The following is a 24,081-nucleotide window of genomic DNA, read 5'->3' on the forward strand; positions in this document are numbered from 1 at the left end:
GATCACCCCCCACAGAGAGACAGAAAGGTCACCCCCCCCCCCCACAGAGAGAGAGAGAGAGAGGGATCACCCCCCCCCCCCCCAGCCCCCCACAGAGATAGAGAGGGGGATCACACCCCACCACCCCCCAGAGAGAGAGGGTTCACCCTCCCCCCACAGAGAGAGAGAGAGAGAGAGAGAGAGATCACCACCCCAGCCCCTCACAGTGCTAAAGAAAGTGATCACCCTCCCCCACTCCCCACCCACAGAGGGAGAGGGATCAGCCTCCCCCACACCCCACCCCACTGAGAAAGAGAGTGATCACCCTCCCCCACTCCCAACCCACAGAGAGAGAGAGGGATCAGACTCCCCCACACCCCATCCCACCCCACTGAGAGAGAGAGAGAGGGATCACCCTCCCTCACCCCCCCCTCACCCCCCAGCCACAGATGGAGAGGGATCCCCCTCCCCACTCCCCCACAGAGGGAGAGAGAGGGATTACCCTCTCCCACCCCACCCCCACAGGGAGAGAGAGGGATTACACTCACCTACCCTCCACACAGAGAGAGGGATGCCCCTCCCTCATCCCCCACTCAGAGAGAGAGAGAGAGAGAGAGAGAGAGGGATCACCGTCCCCCACCCCCACAGAGAGAGAGAGAGAGAGATCACCCTCCCCCACACCCCACACAGTGGGGGGAGAGAGAGAGATCACCCTTCCCCACCGCCCCCCAGAGAGAGAGAGAGAAAGATACCCCTTCCTACAACATGAGGTGGGGGCACCTCCTGTTGCTGGGGGAGAAGGGGGACTCCTGGTCATGGTTTGGGAGGAGTGGGGCGTCTATGTGAATGTGTAACGGAGTGTTGAGTGATAAATGGGATTATTATTTTGACTTTGTTGAAAATGTGTGGAATTTTGTTGGAATTTGGTATAAGCAGATGGTTTGGTTCAATGTATTTCATCATGGTGTTTTTAGTAAGCTGCTGTTTTGTTCCTCAAATAATGAAACTGCAGCATTGTGTTCGGCCGTTTCAGTGAGGGATCACCTTGTTAAATCAAAACACACCTTGTTAAATCAAAACAAACCTTGTTGGATCATGTCAGCTGGGTGTGTGATGATCATGTCAGTTAGGATCACCAGACTGCACCATAACTCCTGACCGTCACTGTTTCTCTCACTTCACAGTTCCTTGTATTGTACTTAACCACAAATGTTTCAGAATATAACTGAATAAAGTGTACAGATAGTTCTGGACTCTTGAGAATCCTCTGTGAGCTGTACCAGACTCATCCTCCCATTGTTCAAAGATACATGTTATGAAATTATTATTTATTTACAGCATTCCCCTTTCAATGGACATGAATGTGAATGGGAGTCAGATCACGGCTATGTCTGGACACACCTTGCCAGGATCACACCAGACCCTGGCAAGAAAACGAAAAGTGGATAATACTGAGGTTAGTCTTACAGTCCTCTCTTTAAAGCCCTGGTTATACTGCCTAGCTTCACTGCTGCCCTGCTCCTCTATGTCAAATACTAATGATGCTAAGTGCCATTGCACAAGATTGACAAGTTCAAGAAGAAACTGACAAGGCGAGGCTGAAATGATGCCAGGGTTCTGAGGAAGATGGTGATACTACACTGCAGATGGATGGAAGATGCATGTCGATTATGTTTCTGCAGGATTGCTGCTACAATGCCAGGTCTCTTCTCTCCACATGATAGATGGAGCTGAATTGACCAGTATTTAAAAACACCTTCCAGATATAATTATTATAAATTGTGCACTTTGATGGGAAGAACATTGAAAGACAATAGAAAATAGGGGTACAGTTTTGAAGGTGGGGCAGGAGCAGAGGGATTTGGGGTATATATGCACTTTATTAACAGGGACATAGAGTACAAGAGCAAGGAGGTGATGCTGAACTTGTACAAGACACTTGTTAGACCTCAGCTTCTGTATTGTGTACAGCTGTGGGCCTCACATTATGGGAAAGATGGGAACACGTCGGAGAGAGGGCAGGAGATTGACAAGAATGGTCCCAGGGATGGGAAACTTCAGTGCTGAGGATAGATCGAAGAAGTTGGGACTGTTCTCCTTGGAGAGAAGGCAGCTGAGAGGGAGATCTCATAGAGGTCTTCAAAGTCCTGAACGGAGGCAAAACAGAGTAGTGGCGCGTAAGTTGTTTCCACTCGGAAAAGGAACAAGAGCGAGATGAGTGTGGATTTAAAGTGGTGTACAAATGAAGTGAGGAAAATCTTTTTCATGGGATGAGTGGCTCGGGTCTGGAATGCACTGCCTGTAAATGTGGGAAAGGCAGGTTCAGTTGAGACATTCAAGGGGGCTTTGGACAATCGTCTCTTCTTGTGTGAGGTATGTGGAAATGAGGGGAGAATAGCAATAAATCATTTGGATAAACTTTGCAGGCATGATGGGCCGAATAACCACCACCAGATTTGTAACACTGCTGTGATTCTGAAGAAACCTTGGGTACCAAGTAGCTTCTAAGTCTGGGCTTTTAACTTTATAAACCCCTTTGCTTCCCTCACCTCCTTATAACCTTCTGTAAAACTTTATTCTTTTTGGTGAATAATGTCTTTGAAGCAGCAACTGTTTATTTCTGATCACTCCTCTGTAATGTGTTTGGGGATGTCTGCCTGCACTTAATGGATGATATTTAGGCCTCCCTCACGATGTGACTGAGAAGCACCAGCAAGTCAGCCAATTCATTGAGGTGGAGGAATTACTTCTGAAAGCTATTTTAACAATTTATCCCCAAGATATCATCCCCTTGTTTCATCAGACCAAGACTCTGCTCAGAATCTTCATTAGGAAGTGACTCTTCAAGAATTTAAAAAGTGGGATTGTTTTGAATGCTAGAGTAACCAGGACTTTATTTTGTCTCGTCAGTTATTTTGATGAAAGATTCTGACACGTTAACTCTATTTCTCCACAGATGCTCACACACCTCCTCAATATGCCCAACACTCACTGTATTTTTCCAGATTTCTGCAGTTGCTTTTGTAGAACTTCTATAGGCTATTTTTATACCGTAGATGTGTTTGGAGGTGAACTCCTGATGTTCTATACAGGAGTATCTCCAGCAGTATTTGAATGCTGCAGTAATAGGTCCTGGTTAAAGATGTTGATGTGAGTCTTTGAGTTGAATGGAAAGGAATAACGTGATATGAAGTGTTTTTAGTTTAGCTTCAATCCTGGTACCCTATATTTTTAAAAAAGTTTCTTGCCGATCAGCATCCCAACTCCATTTGATCACTTAATGGCATGTGCTCAAGGGAGGAGCCAAGCCATTCAAGTCAAATATTATCAACTTGATGGAAAATACTGTCAGTGGTATCTTTTGTAAAAACTTCTGGAAGTGAAGGAGAAGCCTCACTCTTTCTTACCAGTTTAACTTCCAGTTGTGAATAATTTTCTCCCGCTCAAGACTTCAGTCAGACTTTGGAATGAATGTAGTTTTCACAGCCTAGCAGGAGAACTGAGGGTAGAAGGTGACCCCTAAAATGTAATTGCTGATTATTCCCACCTACATGACAAATGTGAAAGCGTTTGATGGCGAATACAACTTGCCTGCAAGTGAACTTAGAAATAATGTGAGCAGAAAACCACAAACGTAACACTACTGGGAAAGAAAAACCTGAAGGATTGAACTGTTTTCACTCAAACTATCCTGCACAATTAAATCACTGCATAATAGAAATCCTTGAGAGGGGGGCGGTGGAAGCACTGTGTATGTGATTAGTATCAATGTGGAGCTGAGACTAGATCATTAAAATGATATCATGCACTTGCCACGCAAAGTAGATTCACCCCACTGCCCCTGTGCAAAGCAACTCCATTTTCAAGGTGGTTTTAAGTGAAATGGTCATCATAATTGATGGGTTTATGGGTCTCAGTGTCAAGTTGACAGATCGTCCCGTGATAGTTTAAGCGTAACCTGTCAGTGTAGGTGACACTGAAACAGTTGCTCGCTTTTGACAGCGCTCCCCTTTAAAGGATCGGAAGATGAACGTCAACGACACCATGGTTAACGGTAATAAGAATCTGCCTCAGCGCTCACGCCTTCCCCAGCCTTCACTGAAGAGAATGAAGCTAAATACACCAGTGGACAATACAGATGTGAGTCCCTCCAAAGTGGCTGAGTAGTCATTGATGTTATAAACTGGGGGCGGGTGGTTTTGCTGGAGTTTGACTGGGTGTGGTTCAAGTCTTAAAAACTCAAGTAAGATTTAATGTTCCAGGAGGAGAGGATGATTCAGAGGGGAGATTGAGAAATTGGATTGCTTGATGAGGTTAGGAGGAGATTGAGAGAATTTCCAATGGTAAATATGGAAATATTGAACCATCAGTGAAGGGGGAATAGGTAAAGTCTTCAACTGAAAAGGTTTAATCCATTATCTGAGACTAGGAAGTAGTGGGTTGTTCCCTAAACCTGGAGCATTGACTGTTTAAAAAAAATCACACTTTCACCCTACAGTCAACTTGTTTTATAGCTCCCTGAACGTATCCATTTACACAATAACGTGGTTAAAATCTGAATTCTTCTACTCACCCACCATTACTGTGTCAGAAGATGCTGAAATCTCTTTGAACCCCACCATGGTCTACTGGGTACTTGTGTGAAATTGGCCATTGGTTTCCCTTTCAGGGAGAACATGGTGTTGAAAACAGCAACAAGCACTGAATTAATCGGAGCAGTTTCTCCTGGCATCATTGGTTGTGAATCCCTGACTGTGACACGACAAATTGTCCAGCCTGTTGCTACAAGTTGATGTCTCCATTCAATTAAAGCTCCGAAAACCCACTCCATAACATTGACTGAAGAGATTTTGGTTTTTTCAGCACCACCTTTCGCTTCTGAGTCAGTGGGTTGAAAGCTCAAAGCCATGCTGCATACCTGTGCTGCAGTTTAAAGTTACACTTCATCACACTGCTGAGGCTGTGGTCATCTGTAAGAATGATAAACCAAGACTGCTCGATGTAAAATGCCCCCATGACACCATTTATAGAGCAGTAGAAGAATTCTTGAGGATGGCACATAACCTGAGTCAACACATTGAATGTTAAGCCGTCTGGTTTGAAACAGAAACTTGCCATTGGAACGTACTTCTGACTCCAGTATTACTTTTGTCTGTTGTGTGCTTGCTAGTGGTGGGGGTGGGGGGTCAGGTCTGTCTGAGTGTATTATTTGTTTGGGTTTTGTGTTGCTGCTGATTGACGATAAAACTAGTTAAGCTTTCCTATAAATTTTATAATGCTTTGTAATTTTTCTTGGCCTGATCTTAGTTACCTGTGGCTGTGAAGAAGTTTGGCAGCAGCAATATGACATTCAGTGCTGCATCCACTATTAGCAAAATAGCATCAACCAGGCCCTCCATTGGAGTGAGGAGCCAGTATGGAGGTACGTGACCAAAGCTTTTATTCAGATTTCAGCAGCAATGCAGGATCTTTCATCCTGTCTCTGTGTTCCTTCTTGCATTTTGACTTAGTTGCATGTTGTCAGCAGAGCGCATCATTTTGAAGCAGAGGTGTACCAGAGCTGTGTCTTTGGGTGCATAGTGCATGGTGTCCCCTTTATGAGCAATAAAGTTAGCACATGTGTCATGCTGTATGTCAAGACGTACTCTTTGTCCTGGGCTGCTCCTAAGGCAGAAGGGCAAGACTGAATTATGTTTGGGATAGATTTGGTCTACAATTGGCTGCTAACAGCAAAGGCTGGGGATTAATCCCGCTGCACTCACTGCTAGATTCCCCATCTGCCCACATTCATGCCATAACATGGCAACATCCTGAATGCTGCAGTCCACAATATCCCACCCAGTCTTTTCAGCATCTGCGACTACTCAAGTTCCAACAGGTTAATTGTAAAATTCTCCTGCCTATTGCCTCTCATCATCTTGTACACCTCTATCAAGTCACCTGTCATCCATCAATGCTCCAATGAAAAAAGCCCTAGCTCTTTCAATCTTACTTCATAAGACATGCCCTCCAGTCAAGGCAGCATCTTGGTAAATTTCTGCACCCTCTCTAAAGCTTCCACTTCCTCCTTATAATGTGGTGACCAGAACCGAACACAATATTCCAAGTGTTATCTAACCAGGGCTCTATAGTACTGCAGCATAACTCACAGCTTTTAATTTCAATCCCCCTGCTAATGAAAGCCAACACACCATATGCCTTCTTAACTATTCTATTGACTTGGGTGGCATTTTGAATTGAATTGAATTTATTGTCCCGTGTACCGAGGCACAGTGGAAAAGCTTTGTCTTGCGAACAACACCAGCAGATCACAGAGTAAAGTAGCATAGATAGTAAATAATAGGTAAACAGTGGCAAGAACAAAAACACAGCTACAGGTAAATGTTAAGAGTTTGAGTCCATTCAGTTTTCTAACAACAGTTGGGTAGAAACTGTTGTGAAATCGGCAGGTGTGTGTGTTCAGGCTTCTGTATCTTCTCCCCGATGGTAGAGGTTGTAGAAAAACATTGCCAGGATGGGATGGATCTTTAAGAATGCTGGCAACCTTTCCTTGACCGGGGGCCTGGTAGATGGATTCTGTAGATGGGAGGTTGGCCTTCATGATTGTCCGGGCTGAGTTCACCACTCTCTGTAACCGTCTCTGATCTTGAATGGTGTAGTTGCCGCACCAGGTAGTGATACATCCAGACAGAATGCTTTCGATGGTGGACCTATACAAATTGGCTAGGGTATTCGCTATCATGCCAAATCTCCTCAGCTGTCTGAAGATTTGAGAGATCTATAGATATGGACCCAGAGATCCCTTTTTCCCTTGACACTGCCAAGAAGCCTGCCTTTCATCCTGTATTCTGCATTCAAATTCACCTTTCAAAATGAATCACTTCACACTTTTCCAGGTTTGACTCCATCTGCCACTTATCAGCCCAGTTCTGCAACCTGTCGATGTCCCATTGTAACCTACAACAGCCCTCCACATTATCCACCACTCCACCAACCTTTGTCATTGGCAAACTTACTAACCCATCCTTTCACTTCCTCATCCAAGTCATCTATAAAAGTCACAGAGCAGAGATCCCAGAACCCCACTGGTCGCCAAGCTCCAGGCTGAATACTTTCCCTTTACTACTACTCTCTGTTTTGTGGCCAGCCAGTTCTTATCCAGACAACCAGATTTCCCTGTATCCCATGCCTCCTTCCTTTCTGAATGAGCCTACCATGGGGAACCTTATCAAATGCCTTGATAAAATCCATGTACACCACTGCTCTACCATCATCAATGTGGTTTGTCACACCCTTATTAAAGAATTCAATAAGGTTTGTGAGGCATGACCTGTCCATCACAAAGCCATGCTGACTCTCTCCAATCAAGCTATAGTTTTCCAGTTAGTCAAAAATCCTGTCTCTCAAGATCGTCTCCAACACTTTGCCCATCACAGACATAATATTAACTGATCTGTGGTTCCCAAGTTTATCCCTAGTCTCTTTCTTGAACAAAGTAATAACATTTGCCACCTTCCAGTCATCTGGCATTATCCAGTGGACAGTGAGGAAGCATAGATCATCGCCAAAGGCACAGCAATCTCTTCCCTCGCTTCCTGTAGTAAGCTTGGGTATAGGGGACTTATCCATCCTTATATTTTTCAAAGTTTTCAGCACATCCTCCTTCTTAACATCAACACTGTCCTCACAAACATTAAGGTCCCTCCTCAGTAGAGAATACTGAAGCAAAGTTTTTTTAAAGGGCCTCCCCCACCTCCTCTGTCTTCATGCACAAGTTCCCTCCTGAGCAGCCCTACCCTCACTCTGACCATCCTCTTGTTCCATACGTAAGTGTTAGAATGCCTTAGGAGTTTCCTTAATCTTACCCACTAAGGCTTTTTCATGCCCTAGCTCTCCTAAGACCATTCTTCAGTTTCTTCCTGGCTACCATGTAACCCTCTAAAGCCCTGTCTGATCCTTTCCTCCTCAACCTTAAGTAAGCTCCCTTCTTCTTGACTAGATGTTCCACAACCGTTGTCACACATGGTTACTGCATACAGTTCTGGTCGCCACATTACTAAAAGGATATGGTTGCTTTGGAGAGGGTGCAGGGGAGGTTCAACAGGATGTTGTCTGGTATGGAGGGTATGGAGGGCGCTAGCTATGAACAAAGCTTGACTAGATTAGAGTTATTTTCATTAGAAAGATGGAGGTTGAGGGGGACCTGATTGAGGTTTACAAAATCATGAGAGGCATAGACAGTGTGGATAACAAGAAGCTTTTTCGCAGAGTGGGGGACTCAATTACTAGGGGTCATGAGTTCAAGGTGAGGGGAGAAAAGTTTAAGGGAGATATGCGTAGAACGTGTTGCCAGTGGAGGTGGTAGAGGCGGGCACGATAGCGTCATTTAAAATGTATCTAGGCAGATATGTGAATGGGCAGGCAGCAGAGAGATAGAGATCCTTTGAAAATAGGTTTAGAAAAATAAGTTTGGATCAAGGATCTGGATTGGCAAAGGCTTGGAGTACTGAGGGGCCTGCTCCTATGCTGTAATGTTCTTTGTTCACGGTTCCTTCACCCTACCATCCCTTCCTTGCCTCAGTGGGACAAGCCTGTCCAGTGCACTCAGCAAGTCCTCCCTAAACAATCTCCACATTTCTGTCCTGCATTTCCCTGAGAACATCTGTTTCCAATTTAGGCACTCCAGTTCCTGCCTAATAACACTCTAATTCCCCCTCCCCCAATTAAATACTTTCCCACACCGTCTGCTCCTGTCCCTCTCCATGCGTGTAGTCCAGGTCAGGAAGTTGTGATCACTGTCACCGAAAAATGCTCTCCCACCGAGAGATCAGACACCTGCCAAGCACCAAATCCAATATGGCCTCTCCTGTCCTTGGCCTATCTGCGTATTGAGTCAGGAACCCTTCATGGCCACATCTGACAAGAACTGCTCCATTCAAACTATTTGAACTAAGAAGATTCCAATCAATATTAGGGAAGTTAAAGTCACCCATGATAACAACCCTGTTACTTCTACATCCTAATCTGCTCCTCCTTGTCTCTGTTGCTATTGCGCAGTCTGTAGAAAGCTCCCGATGAAGTGAGAGCTCCTTTCCTGTTTCTGACTTCCATCCGTACTGACTCTGTAGACAAACCCTCCTCGAAAACCTCCCTTTCTGCAGAGGTGATACTATCCCTGACTGGCAATGCCACTCCTTCGCTTTTTTTTACCTCCTCCATACCACTGCTCTCCCCAAAAATTCCTTTTGAAACATCTAAACCCTGGAGCATTCAACAACCAGTCCTCTTCCACTCCCCCCCCCCCCCCCCCCCGACACACACACACACACACACACACACACACACCAAATGCTATCTGAGTGTCCATAATAGCCACAACATCATAGTTCCAAGTACTGATCCATGCTCTAAGTTTGTTATCCTTATTCCTGATACTCCTTGCGTTAAAATAGTCACACTTCAATCCATCACAGTGACTATACCTTTGCCCTATCAACTGTCAATCCCTCCTCTCAGATCTGCCCTCCCCAAATTCCTGTCAGCCAGCTTGCTGGGCTTCAGAGCTTTGCAACAAATGTGTGCATCTTTATTGGGTTCTGTATTACAAACTGCACCGTACCCTTTTCTACAGCTGGACTGGCAAAGGCCATTCAAGGAGTGGGAACTAGAAGTCGAGCTGTGAATTGTGCTGCCACTGTAACTGGGGGTAAGTGTGTCATTGCCTTCATATTTTCTTCACTTGGTGGGATGGGGGGAGGGGAGGGGGAAGTAGAGAAAGCAATGCACATGGAATTAAATCTCCAATACTGTCATGCCCATGTAAATTACTAAATGATTTAAACCACTGCATGACTAATGATTAGTATCGTCACCTCAAGCATACGTTGCTTAACGTGAGAGAGGGTTGAAAGGGATAGAAACGAAAACACCAAGATGTTTGGAAGTCTTTTCAAGGGCTTGCAATCTGTCCATTTTCATCTGTTCAGATTGCAGGCTGGAAATGAATGCTTGGATTTCTGTGACTACACAAACCTGATGCATGTTTTCCTCCCAGATAATCTTTTTTTTTTCTCCTTTTTATTAAGCTATAGGGAAGAAGCCAAGAGTGGCAGTGACTGCACCCCCATCTGTTGAGACAGCAGGTAAAGTACTTTGTAAAGTTCTCAGTATACAAGCTGATCTCTTGGAAAGGAGATTGCTCCTAATGTAATCCATAGCATGTTTAAAGATTCTTTCTGCTGGACTAAGATGTTGACTAGTCATCCTTGATGGGGTTAAGGGGACAAATGACACTATAGTCCAGTAGGATTCCACTCAACTGTTTGGTTCAGTCTCCCATGTTTTGATGTATGTAGGGTTAACTCTGGGAGGTTAAATTCTCATTTTTATTCAAATCTAATGTGCCTCAGTGCCCCATTAAATCTAACTCGATCAAATTCAACCTTAATATTATTTGTGATTTGGAGGATCTGGTATTGGACTGGGGTGTACAAAGTTTAAAATTCCACAACGCCAGGTTATAGTCCAACAAGTTTATTTGGAAGCACGAGCTTTTGGAGTGCTGCTCCTTCATCAGGGGTGGGTGATGATGGAGCAGGCTCCGAAAACTAGTGCTTCCAAATAAACCTGTTGGAGTACAGCCTGGTGTTGTGGGATTTTTAACTTAACATGATTTGATTTAGCATACCAGCAGCTTGTTTATGATATATTGTAAACTTGTTTCGTTGTGTAATACCCAATTCACAAGTCAAGCTAATGTGGTTGCATTTGAGAAAGCAGTCAATAGTTTCTTTTTTGTCATCTCCTTCTAGCAGCCGGCTCCAAGAGGCGCCCAGCTTGGGATTTGAAAGGACAGCTTTCTGATATGAAGGTGCAGCTGGGCAACATGAGGACACGGATGTCTGAGTACACAAGCAAGCTCGAGGTCTCTGAGGTGCACAGCAAGCAGCTTCAGGAGAATATGCATCAGAGAGACAAACAGTTGGAAATAGCCAGCTCACAGATCGAAGAACTGCAAGGCAACCTAAAGTTAGTCTTGCATTCTATTATTGGGCTATGTACAATAGTAACAAATAGCAGGAAGTCAACAATGTGAACCTACAGAATGGATACATAAATACAGTAGCCTTGTGTCACTCTTAAAATTAGGGTTGTCCTTTCAGAAACACAATGAGATTTCTGAGGTTTGTGAAGTTAATGGATACTCTGTCTCAGGTGCTGAAGGTGAGGTCTTTAAATGTTTTTAAGGCTGAGGTAGATTTTGGCAGATAAATAAATAAAAAGTAAGAATGTGAAATTAGGAACGCAAACAAATCACCACTCAATAGGATAATGTCTGGAGCAGGCTTTAGGGACTGAATAGCCTACTCCTAACCCTAATTTAAAGGTTTGAACAAGTTTAGAAAGCTGGCAGGTTAGTAGGTCCAACAGAATGTATAGTGAAAGGAAACTTCCTATTCTGGATGTGTGTCCATCTCATTGGACGTTGCCTTTTCACTTCAGAGATGCTGACTGGTTTGGAAGCTGAAATCAGGTTCGGGTTTTTAAAATCTTTTAAAAGCCTCACCTTTCTCAATATGGCTCATGTGACTCAGTATCATATTCTGATGTCTCTTCTGTGAATGATTGTGAGATGTTCAACATTAAAGGTGCTATATGAAGGCAGTTTGTTTTGGTATATGTATCCATTCCAGGAACCTTGACCATTCACTTGTTCTGCTTAGGGCAATGGAATTACTGCTGAAGAACCGAGAAGTGGAACTGGAGAAGTGCCGAGCTGAGAATTCTGCCATGCAAGGAGTGCTGGAGGTACGGGGAACTGAAATAGAACATTTAACTGCTCAAGTCACAGAACTGAAGACCAGTAGGAGTGAGCTGCAGAGCAACTACCTGACACTTTCCGTGATGGCTGAGAATACTGAGGTAGTGTCATCTTCTGGATGTCTGACCATTCTTATGCCCACTCTGTCCCTTCAAAGGGTCCAGGTGCAAGACTCTTTGAAATTGTGTTAAGCTTAGAGGGTCACTGATCTGATCCCACCAAAGCACCTCGGGCCAGTCCATTTGAGTGCTATTCACCACAAATTGGGTACCAGAGAGGCAGTACGGTGCCACACCTGAACCAGCTCTCCGAAAGACTGCAACTGATAATGGGACATAGCATTCATTCGATCAGGCGCTTGAGGTGTGTTAAGAACATCTTTGGGTGTTACACTTCTGCACAGAGAGCACTGTTAATTGAGATGTTCCCAGGGGTGAGTTCTACAAGCTTTGCAGCTAGAATTAGAATTAGCCTCATGCAGCAGATTTAGATAGTGTTCTCTCTAGCTCTAATCTTGAATGACAAGCTAAGAGGGATATATCATTTCAGTTCATGATGGTCCCGCATTCTGTTACGTGGGGCAAATGATTTGGGATAGTTGCATCTTGCTTATGAATATACCTAAAATATAACACTGTCTTTGTTTTCACATTCTTCTAGAGCAAGCTGAAGCTGCGAGAGACTGAACTTGCACAAAAAGTTGCCTGCATAGAAGAGCAACAGTCAACCATTGCATCGCTGCATGGGGTGATTGCAGATCGTGAGGAAAGGCTATACCTGACAGAACAGGAGAGACGCAGACTGCACAACACCGTGCAGGAACTCAAGGTAGGCAGGGCCACTGCAACCCACTGTGTCATTATAGGCTCTTCGATAGATAACTGGCATGTTGGATACGTGGCCATTTGAGAATTGCAGACTGACAAAATGGGAGGGGAACAATTGCAAATGGGAAGATCTTGTTTTACTGAAGACAGGTGGAGTGGGCAATGAGGCACTGGGGAGTAGACCAGGGTAGGGGGAGCAGGTGGTGAGTGGGTGAGGTGCCGGTCCTATGGAATGTGGGGGTGCTGCCTAAAGGCTGGTGAGTCTGTACAGAGCATTGACTGTCTGATTTAAGATTGGCCATGGGGAACTGCCTCCTGTTGTAGCTCTGTCTCCATAAACAGAAGGTGGTTTGAGGAATGCTTCCCCTTTGCTCCATGTGTAGCCAACGAAAATCCATATTTTTAAAATCTTTTCTCTAGTTTGGATTATGGACCAAAATTGGTAAAGTGCTGGCTTAAAAACCAAAGGCTGTGGAAAGGATTACTGCACTTTTTAAACAAAAAAACAAGTTACCAACTCTTCTTGTAAGCGCTTGTTCTCCTAGCAAGCCAAGGTTCCTGCAGACAGACTGGTACAGGGGGCTGTATATGAAGTGAGATTCAGCTGACAACAAGAAGCTGATTGGTCTGTGGAGCAGTGACCAGTGGTTGATGACAAAAGCCTCCACCTTCCAGCAATGATGTAATTAGCTGCCGGGTAGCTGAACTGATTATGGATGTGAGTGATATGGTCAGAAGCCTTTATTTAACTAAGTTAGATTTTAGCTAGTCAATAGTTCAGTTGTTTACCTGTAGCTAGAATCTCTTTATTTGTAAGAAGTGGGAATACTGATTTGAGTAATGACCCATGCTTTCTATTAACCTGGGGCTAAAATAAAAGGTATGTTAGGGAATGTTGCTTACTTTGATAAAATCTTTAACTTTTGTTGGGACTTTGGGAACGTAATTTCCGACATGACTCCAATAATTTGACCCTGTCGCCTTGCAGGGTAACATCCGTGTGATCTGCCGTGTACGGCCCGTTCTCGACTCTGAGAAGGAAGCTTGCAGTGAAATTGAACACGTTCAGTTTTCTCACGATGATGACAAAGTGATCAGTCTGACCAAAAAGGAAGAGGTGAGATTTCTGTTTTTGGTCCATTTGATCCTTCAAAAGTGCTGACCACTTCATGGAGCTGCAGATAGTCAGATTCAGACATAGGAGAGGGAGATTCTTCTCCTCCTCAAAATTCAAACTGTCACATTGACTTTACAGGCCATATGAAATGGTGTGACATAGCTCTCCACTTACTGCAAAGAATTTGAACGAGAGGAGGCCATGCAACCTGAATGCAGCCGGCTGGCTGTATATGCTCCTATTGTTTCCACAGGACTGAGAGCTGCCACCTCTTGGCAATGGAAATTATTTCTAAAACAGAGGACAGCAGTGGTTGTAACTCAACCTCCCACTGTGTTCTTTTGCTGCTTTACAAACTTGATGTGTTTCCCCCTCTCTGTCCCTGTCTGTAGTCTCACACTGGTCGTGATCGGAAAGAAGAGGTGAAATATGACTTCAGTTTTGACCATGTATTCCAGCCAATGGCAAAGCAAAGAGATGTATTTGAGGAAATCTCGCAGCTGGTCCAGGTAAAACTCACTACTAATACGTGGTGGTAATTTATTACTTCAGTCTGTTTAATCTGAGTAATCCTTCAGATTTCAAGTGTTTAAACTTTCAGAGGGCTTTCTGTGCATTGGTAAATGAATTAAACTTTTCTATTCAGTTACTTGATTAAATCAATATTGTGAATGTTCATTGCAAACTTTATCATTCTTCTTATCACAATAGATAGGAGGAGGCTCTACAGCCCTTTAATCCTGTTACCTAATATCTCCCATTCAGCTCCTCGAGCCTGTTTCACCATTCAATATAACTGTGACTCATCTCATCTTGGCTTCAACTCCCAATTCCCTGCCCACTGTCCATAAACCATCAAGCCATCACTAATTAAAAATCTGCCCATTCCTCAAGGGCTGGAACAACAGTGCAGTACTGCAGCCTCCGTGGTAACAATATCAATCATTCCTCCAGCATCCTCTAGTTTTCATTGACTTGGTTTGAAGAAGTTCTCCCTGAGTTTTGATTACTTTACTCATTTGTAGGATGTGGGTTTTGCTGACTGAATCAATAATTATTGCCCATCCTAAGTTGCCTTTGAGATTTCTGCCAGACCGTATCTACTTATTTCCTGTATCTATCCTATTGAATCTTTTTATCATGTTTAACGTGGTCTGGCTGAGAAAGGCATCAGTGCAGAATGTGAAAGCCCAGGATTTGATATCCAACCTGTGCTAAGTTATATCACTGACGTCAGTACCGCCCAGGCTTTGGGAGTATAGTGGCCCCTGTTCTTTCTGAATGCACATGTACTGCCCAGTCAAATCTCACTCAGCCACATACCTCCCAGTCTTTCTGCTACTCATCGATAATAGATTATATTAATTGCACCTCTGGTTCTGTATGCAAAGAGTTAATGCATTGGAGGAGGAGAAAGCTGAGCTATTTGTGTACAAACTCAGGCAGTGAACGGAGTGACTTGCCTGAAGTGACAATACCAGTCGGTCAGAATTGAGGGGACATTCAGCATGTCATAACTTGTTCTTTCCTTTCTTCCTTTCATTTCAGTCTGCCTTGGATGGATACAATGTGTGCATCTTTGCCTATGGGCAGACAGGCAGTGGGAAGACATTTACAATGGAAGGGCCTGATGACATGACACCAGAGAACATGGGGATGATTCCTCGAGCGGTTGATCAAATCTTTGCAACAGCAGAGAAACTGAAGACCATGGGATGGACAGTGAGTTACTCCAGAGTCACTCCAGGGTGCAAATCTGCAGCCAGCCCTTGCCTCGTATTTTCTATAGCTGTCAAACTGAGCAGGAGGCGTTAGGACCCTGTAATTAAACAACGTGTGAGTTTTCTTTTCATGTCCTGCAGGAGGCAATGAGAAATGGGTGAACTTCCTTGGATATGCTTCTTATTAACCACTCAATACTGGTGATGAAGTGTGAGTGTGAGATGAAGGTGTGTCTGTAGTGGAAGATCTTGTGTTTGAATTGTTTTTTTTCCATGTTCTCCTCATCTTTCCCATTGGCCTTGCCTTGTGGTCTCCACACATTTTAAGCTAATGTAAGAAAGTGCCTTTAAATTGCTATGGCACTGTGCCTTTGGCTTGGGGAAGAATTACTGTGACCTGTTTGCTGCGTCACTCCTTCATCCAATACTCATGGCTCTAAAATCCAGAACTTGTAATCATGTGAAATGTTTTAAAAGTATGGAAGACTTGACTAGAGGTATCCTGCGAGTCTACTTGACAAAGTGATGCCAACAGTCAAATGCACGGACGTTATTGCTTTTCAGGAGTATGGCTATTCATTCACCTTTTAAACATTCTGACCAACCAAATAGCCAAACATTTGTTGCTTTGATTCATTTGGCTCCATTGATTGTTTGTTCATTCTGTGAGTGTTTTATTTGAATCTATTTCAGTATAAATTCACTGCCAGCTTTTTGGAGATCTACAATGAGACACTACGTGACCTACTTGTGACAAAACCAGAAAAAAATGTCGAGTATGAGATCAAACGCCTTAACAATAAAAGTGAACAGCTTCATGTCACAAACCTCAAATACGTCACTGTCACTGCAGAAGATCAGGTGTGTAACACCGTCGACTTGATTCTTTCAGCTAAGCTGTATAAATGATGCACTATTAATTGGACCCAATAGCAGGAGCTGACATTCCTTTCACTATCTTTGAGCAGAGCTAGCTAATCAGTTTGACGTTAAAACTTCTCAAGAGAAATGTCTTCCTTGTGCAGTTGAGCGGAGTTCCTCCTTCTGACCATACCTACCTGCATGCAGATCTCTTTCTCACCTCAATAACAAGTTGCTATTCGTTCAAAACAAATGATGTTACAACATAGAACGTTACAGCCCTTCAGCCCTCAATGTTGCGCTGACCTGTGAAACCAATCTAAAGCCCTTCTAACCTACACTATTCCAATATCATCCATATGTTTATTCAATGACCACTTAAATGCCCTTAATGTTGGTGAGTCTACTACTGTTGCAGGCAGTGCATTCCTTCAGCTCCAGTATAATGTCCCTGCTCTTAGAACCTGTGCCATGACTGATCAAGACAAGTATACTATTTGCTGCCTTAACCACCCTATTAACCTGTCCTGCTGCCCTCAAGGAGCTGTGGACATGTATAACTGAGATCCCTCCGTTCCTCTGAGCATCTTAATGTCCTGCTATTCACAGAGGGCTCCCTTGTCTTTTCGCTTCTTCCAAAGTGCATCAGCTCACATTTCTCAGGGTTAAATTCCATCTGTCATTGATCTGCTTGTCTGACCAAATGGTTTTTATCTTGGTGTAACCTAAGACCATCCTTTTCACTCTTAACCACCTGATCAATTTCATGTAATCCACTTAGTTATCAGCCCTCCACTTTCTTACCAATATCGTTTGTGTGTAGATATAACATAATAAATCACAAACCGTAATGACTTTTGTGAGTCCAGACCTATTGATTCTTAGCTGTCTTCTGAATAGTCACTCAGTTCAACTGGAAATGTATGATAAATATTGGCTGAGCCAGTGAAACCTACATCCCCTGAACAATTCTTTTTTACAAATCTGCTGGATCATCTGTTTTCTCCAGGTCCACAATTTAATTGCTATTGCAAAAGCCAAACGTTCAGTTGCAAAAACGGCAGCAAATGATCGTTCCTCTCGGAGCCACAGTGTCTTCCAGTTGATGATTGAAGGGAGCAACTCGAACCGTGATCTCCAGTGCACATGTGAGTATCTGTCCCATAATTTATTTTCAACAAATGATGGGCAAAGTTTAAGTTTCAAAATATGATCATGGTCTTTTTGTTTTTCACATACAAGTTGAGAGAGTGATCTTGGCAGCTTCTCCAACCAAAGCAAGTACCTAAACTCCTTGACCTGGAGTCATTCTGGTGGACCCCATTCACACCCTTTGCAGCAATCTCATGTCTATCCAAAAGTGCAGTGAGCAGACAGTGACCCTTTTACAAATCTTCAGTGTAATTCCACTCTATTTTTGTACTCTACCTCTGTTTATACAGAGGTCCCGCGTGTTTTGCTAACTCCCCTCTCAATGTGCCACTTTTTGAATGATAAATGGTGAGGGTCTTTCTGTCCCCATTGATGCATGATAAAATTGTGCCATTAGGTTTATGATACCCGACCTACTGCCAAATGAGGTCACCTGCCACTTTCTCCATTAAATTCCATCTGCCGTTACTGTATTGTACTCTGCCTTTTCTGCCAGCCTATATCATAAACTCCTAATAATGTAGATAGAGGCCATTTGGCCCATTGAGTCTGTGCCGACTCTCTGAAGAGCATCACACCCTGCCCATTCTGTGATCTCATGTTTTACCATGGCTAATTCAGCTAACCAGAACATTCCTGGATTGTGGGAGGAAACCGGAGCACCACAGACATGCGGAGAACGTGCAAACTTGACACAGACAGCCGCCCAAGGATGGAATTGAACCCGGGTCCCTGGCGCTGTGAGGCAGTAGTGCTAATCACTGAGCTACCGTGCGTCCATTCCAGTGTCCTGTTACACTCATTTTGTATCTTTCTCACTGGTCTGAAACACCAATCAGTAATGTGATTAGTCAAGCACTGTATTTTCATTTTACAAATTCATGCTTCTTCTCCTTAATTAACTACAACCTTTCCAAGTATAGTTTTTCTTTCTCTTACTATACTCACTCCTAGTTTTAAACTGATCAGCTGTAATTGTTAGGAATGCTCCTAACATCTTCTTGAAAATGGGTCTCACATTTGCCAATATCTGGCACTGCTGCCAGACTGGAAAGATTGGAAGTTTATGGCAAACATTTCAACATCTAATCCCCACTTTCCATCATTTCCAAAACATTGTGCCCATTAGTTATCAACTTATCCATTAACTTTCCATCTTTACTTCTGCTGATATTAACAGCTTCCCCTTCCTTAGTAAACACAAAATGTTTGCTCTATACCTGTGCAGCTTGTCCCTATTAGACCTAACCACCTCTTACTGCTTTAACAAGGTTTCCTTTTATGTTGGCTGCCATTTTATTTTCCTTCACACTTTTGCCAGTTTTTATTTTCCCTCCATCTGTACCCCAAACTATTGAAGAATTCATTGAACATCTGCCTTTCTATCTCCATAACTGACTTTACTTACCCTCCTTGTTGGAATATATCCAACATTTCCTTCAGAATCACCGCCGTTCCATTATTTTGTTTCTTGTTGGTCTCTGATTCCACTTTACCCGAGCTGGATTCCCTCTCATCCCATTAGGCCTCCTCTGGTTTTAAAATTTTGGAAGCAGCATTGTCACTTCAAAACCACTATAATGGCAGCTACTGCCCACAAGAGTAACTCCCACCTTTCTCTATGAGGCACCTTCTCAATCCTTTTACTGGTGAGCCCCATGGTGTTGCTGCCAACATGGAACACGGTCCCTATCCTCTCCAGATTCTAATCCTGCCACCACACCCAGTGGGTTTTGATGTTTTTCACTCCTGTGCTTTAACCGTACTTTTGTTAATGCTGTTGTTTTTCCCTCAGCGACTTTGAGCCTGGTGGACTTGGCTGGCAGTGAGCGCCTGGATAAATCTCACTCAAAGGGTGATCGTTTACGGGAGGCTCAGGCCATCAACACCAGCCTTTCCTGCCTCGGGCATGTCATCATGTCATTGTCAAACAAGGTAAACTCTCCTTTTCAGTCAGGTTCACATTGAAGCTGATGTTTCGGTTCTATTTTGTTCTTTCTTCAGAGAGGTTATAGCTTTAGTGTAAGGGGTCACACAAGGAGGAATTGCTTTTCTGAGTTGTGAATCTGTGCATTTACCACCCCAGAGTGCAGTGGGCACAGGGACACTGAATAAATTTGAGAAGGAGATAGATTAATAATGAGTTGCGAGAGAGTAGGCAGGAGAGTGGAGTTGAGGGGTGAAATCAGCCAAAATTTACTATTTCGTAAGCTCCCCTCAGTCGCACTCAAGATTTTAAGCTTTTCATTTATATCCAACCCAGTGTTCTGGAAGAACTGTCTCACCTATTGTTTTCAGAAATAATTAATTGTCTGTCATATTTTGAAATTCTTATGTACGAATAAATATTTTATAAGTCCCGCTGTTGAGTAGCCCGATGCAGATGAACAATGATGTGCATCATCTTTCTGTCAGTTGGGTGTTCTTACAAAGCACAGCTCGGTTGTGTGACACTGCTGCTTTGTTCTTGTTAAAGAGGATGGGACAAGGAGAACTAATCTTATTGAATTTTATGTTTGGGTGCAATAGGAACTCTGTGAATGTTTACAGAACTACATTGTATATTCAGGAGATTAAGATCTGAGCTCAAACAGCATCTCTCCTTCTTATAATATCCTTCCTACTAGTTATGTTAGGAAGGACTTGCTATTTTATATTGCTTCCATTGCACATAGTTATCAGTATGAAAAATAAGATTTACATTTCTGTTGTGCCTTTTACATCCTTGACATCTCTCAACACTTCACTTTTACAAGCACTTCATTGGCTATAGATGTTTTGATTTGTGCACAGTAAACCCCCACAAAGAACTATGTGATATTTGCAAGATAATTTGTTTTTGATGATCTGTAGAATAACTGTTGGCCATGATTCCTGGAAGAGCTTCCTTGCTGTTCTGAATAGTGTCCTACAGTTATTTGCATCCATATGGAAATGAATATTTAATTTGGAAGTCATCACCTGTCTGTGTGTGTGTGTGTGTGTGTGTAGCACCCCCTCCCTACTGTAATGCAGTGTCAGTTAGGATTGTGGTACCCCAATCTCTAGAGTGGGACAAATTAGTTGAAGTTATTTCCCTAATAATCTTTCATCACTAAAGTAGTCTTGTATTTTCTAGGAATCTCACATCCCTTATCGGAACAGCAAGTTGACTTACCTGCTTCAGAACAGTCTTGGAGGCAATTCAAAAACGTAAGCTGTTCCACCTCTGTATTCCACAAAGGAGGGAGAAAGGAAACTAGGTCTAACAGCTGGCACTGGCCAAATGCCAAAACTCATTCTTCAGGAGATAATGGCAAGAGATTTAGAAAATCACGATAAAATCAAGCAGTCAACATGATTTTGTAAAAGGACAATCATGTCTGATAAACTTAGTTCCATCTTCAAAGAGCCAGAATATCAGATTAGGTAAAAGGGAACCAGTAGGTGTTAGAGATCTGGATTTACACTGCGCATAATCCTTCGATGAGTACCACCTAAAAGGTTCCTGCACAAAAGCTCATGCTGTGGGCTTTAGAAACATGACAGGAAACCAGGCAAATGAGTCATTGTCAGGATGGAACCTGTAAAAAAGGGCAAAGAATCAGTGTTGGGGCTTCAATGGGTAACTTGGATGAAGCGACCAATTGTATTGTAGCCAAAGCTGCTAATGACAAAGAAATGTAAAAGGTTAGTTGTGAAGAGTCTGCAGAGTTATAGCTAGGTTAAGTGGGTGGCTAGATGTTTGGGGATAGAATATTCACTTGGAAAAGGTGACTTTGAGTACTTTGGCAGTGTTAGGCTGAGAATAGAAAATTAAGAGTATTATTTAACTGGAAAGAGGCATTGGAATTCTCTTCAAAAAACATTTAAGTCTGGATCATTGAATATATTCAAGGTTAAATTTGATGTATTTTGATCAATATTAATGTGTGTCATATTTTGAAATTAAAACTCTACTTCTTACATATGAATAAATATTTTATAAATCCCACTGTGGAGTGGCCCGATGCAGATGAATGAAGACGTGTATCATCTTTCTGGGTGTTCTTACAAAGCACAGCTTGGTTGTGAGACACTGCTGCTTTGCTCTTTTTAATAAGGATGGGGCTGGGGACTGTTGCAGACAGGAAAAAACCCACAGGGGCTACAACCAGATCAGCCATGATCTTACCAATGGTGCAGCAGGTTTCAGGGCTGAACGGCCACCTCTTCCACTGATTTCCTTCAGTCTGACAATGGTATTCCATTTATTTTACATGTTGTGTTTTATTAATTGGGATCCTTCTCTCCATAGGCTAATGTTTGTGAATGTCTCTCCCTTGGAAGAGAACTTCAGTGAGTCACTCAATTCCTTGCGTTTTGCCAGTAAGGTATGTTAAGAACTCAATTATCTAACACTTGTTACAAATACTGGAAGTTAATATACACATGTACATCCTCCCTGACTCCCTCTCTTTCCCCTGTCCCTTTCATGCCCTCCCTCTCTCTTACGCCCTTTTCCTCTCTCCCTCTCTCTCTCTCCTTCTCCCTCACCTCTGGTGGAGATTAGTGCAAGAACTCAAAATGGCCACAAACAAGGGACTGTTTATCTGTGAGACAAAGTTTGTGATAATTGTTTAACAGAATGAGAGTGCAATTAGAGATTATTCTTTGTGATAGCTGGATCCTTAAGATCAGAAAACCGTGACCACCCAATGTTAAAGCTGGACTCACTTATCACCAGACCTGCATGCTCACTTCTGTCCTGAACTGGCATGGGTGCTACTTGAGATTTCAAAAGCTGTTTTGTTTTTGTTTCAAAACCCAATATTAGCTAGTGACTGTGCTGCTGTGTGAGCTGCTCTCCCAGCGGGTGACCCATACAAGAACTCACCTGCAGGTTAGTTTGTGAAATAAGAATGTCACAGCTTATTTGTAGGTTGGAGGATGGAACCACATCTCACATTCTCTGTGATCTGGGGAAGCTGGAAATCAGCTCAGGCTATTTGCCCTGCCTCGGAATAACTGGTGGTACTTCTCAGCACAACAATTAAACTGAAATGCCTCAACAAATGGAGGGGAAAGAGGACATAGATATCACTTTAACTATATCTCTGTTTAGCTTGCTAAATTGGATGTTCTCTTTCAGGTCAATGAATGCGTGATTGGGACAGCACAGTTGAATCGGAAATAGAATTGATAACCACAACCAAAACCTGAAAATAATGTTCAAAGGTGTTCTCTCAAATCTGCTTTTTGTTTTTTAAAAAAAATGGTCAACTTCAAAAGTTTTAAAACAATCAACTGTCAAATGAAATGTCTCAGATGTAGCTAATTAAAAGTTGCAGTGTATGCACTAGCTTTTCAATATTTCTGAAAATATAGTGTTTATGTATTTTTCAAGTGGGTGAGGTGGGGAGTCGGGCTGTCTACGCTCTGATTTATGGTTAGTGCCTCCTGGAGATGGTGATATTTGTTCACTGTCCTTCCACAGCACCTACAACTATTCAAGTGGATTTCAGGCACCTTTAGACCACTCCAGTAGAGTTAAGAATTGGTGCTGTATGTATAAGTGAGTGAATTTATTTTACAAAACAAATTACTGATCTTAATTGTGCGTTGGCTGTGGTCTTGTTGAGTATACAAGTATATGTTCAGCATTAGGTCCATCTTAAGAGGTCCTGTTGTGTACATTCAATTATTGTTGATTTTTAACTCTTTATATGTCTAACTAGTAAATGCTTTAGTTTTAAGAATATGCTTATATTCTTCAGCTGTTGCAAAGTCCCTCCACAGTATTCTGCAATCTTATAATGCTTTGTACTATGGATGGTCTTCACTCAATATATGCCATGTCATTAAAAAAGAAAGTGTCGCGAATCTTTACAATCGTGGAGCAGAAGTAAACTGATTATTTTAAATCTTTTCAAGACTATATAAACACTTACTGTATTCAAGAGGTTTCATTTTAAGAAATGCTATTAAAGTTCGAATGTCTCTTTGCCATACTGTCTAATCCTGTCTGACCACCACTGTGTCCCAGCATCCTTTTTAGATCACCCTCTCCCCATCACAAAGGATCAGAGAGCATTGGACAGGATACCTCATATTTGAGACTGAGAGTTCTACAGTGAGTAACCCATCTCCTGTCTCCCTAAAGCCTGTCCACCATTTACAAGGCACCAGTCAAGCATTCTTACCCATGTGTGTGGCTGAATACAGTTCCAACAACATTCACGCTCCACACCATCCAAGACAATGCACCTTGCACTTTCCATATTCACTCCCTACATTACTGACACACCATGGCATCTGCAGGGGGTAGTGTAGCAACTAAAGGTCCTTTTGATAGCACTTCTCAAACCCATCACCACTATCACCTCAGACAAGGGCAGCTGATTCAGGGTACATTTCAGCTGGTAGTGTTACCCTCCAAGCCACTCATCATTCTGACTCAGAACTATATCAACAATCCTTTAACAGTGCTGGGTCAAAATCCTAGAATTTCCTCTGTGGAAAAATACAGGAAATGACATCACCAACCCAAGGAAACCTAATCACATAATAGAAAATGGGTCACTAACACCAGTGCTTCACCGGAGGCTCACTGATGATGTTACCTAATATGGTAACGAAACATCT

The 24,081-nt window shown here is 42.9% G+C and overlaps 1 protein-coding gene across 3 annotated transcripts; it reads left to right on the forward strand.

The window, feature by feature from the left end:
• The first annotated feature begins 1,320 nt into the window (after positions 1-1,320).
• kifc1 (kinesin family member C1) lies at positions 1,321-23,447 on the forward strand. 3 transcript variants are annotated; one of them, XM_072549935.1, is made up of 17 exons: positions 1,321-1,435; positions 3,982-4,119; positions 5,287-5,401; positions 9,611-9,685; positions 10,065-10,121; positions 10,791-11,007; positions 11,703-11,901; positions 12,461-12,628; positions 13,616-13,744; positions 14,137-14,253; positions 15,293-15,466; positions 16,159-16,326; positions 17,336-17,474; positions 19,274-19,413; positions 20,597-20,670; positions 21,755-21,830; positions 22,589-23,447. In XM_072549935.1, exons 1-17 carry the CDS (start codon positions 1,331-1,333, stop codon positions 22,631-22,633), a joined length of 2,136 nt encoding a protein of 711 aa, XP_072406036.1. In that variant the 5' UTR covers positions 1,321-1,330; the 3' UTR covers positions 22,634-23,447. The 3 variants fall into 3 exon arrangements, with proteins under 3 accessions (XP_072406036.1, XP_072406038.1, XP_072406037.1); XM_072549937.1 differs by having other exon boundaries at positions 11,703-11,787; XM_072549936.1 differs by having other exon boundaries at positions 10,794-11,007.
• Positions 23,448-24,081: the final 634 nt, after the last annotated feature.

Source organism: Chiloscyllium punctatum, chromosome 30, assembly GCF_047496795.1.
Source record: "Chiloscyllium punctatum isolate Juve2018m chromosome 30, sChiPun1.3, whole genome shotgun sequence".
Classification (NCBI taxonomy): domain Eukaryota; kingdom Metazoa; phylum Chordata; class Chondrichthyes; order Orectolobiformes; family Hemiscylliidae; genus Chiloscyllium; species Chiloscyllium punctatum.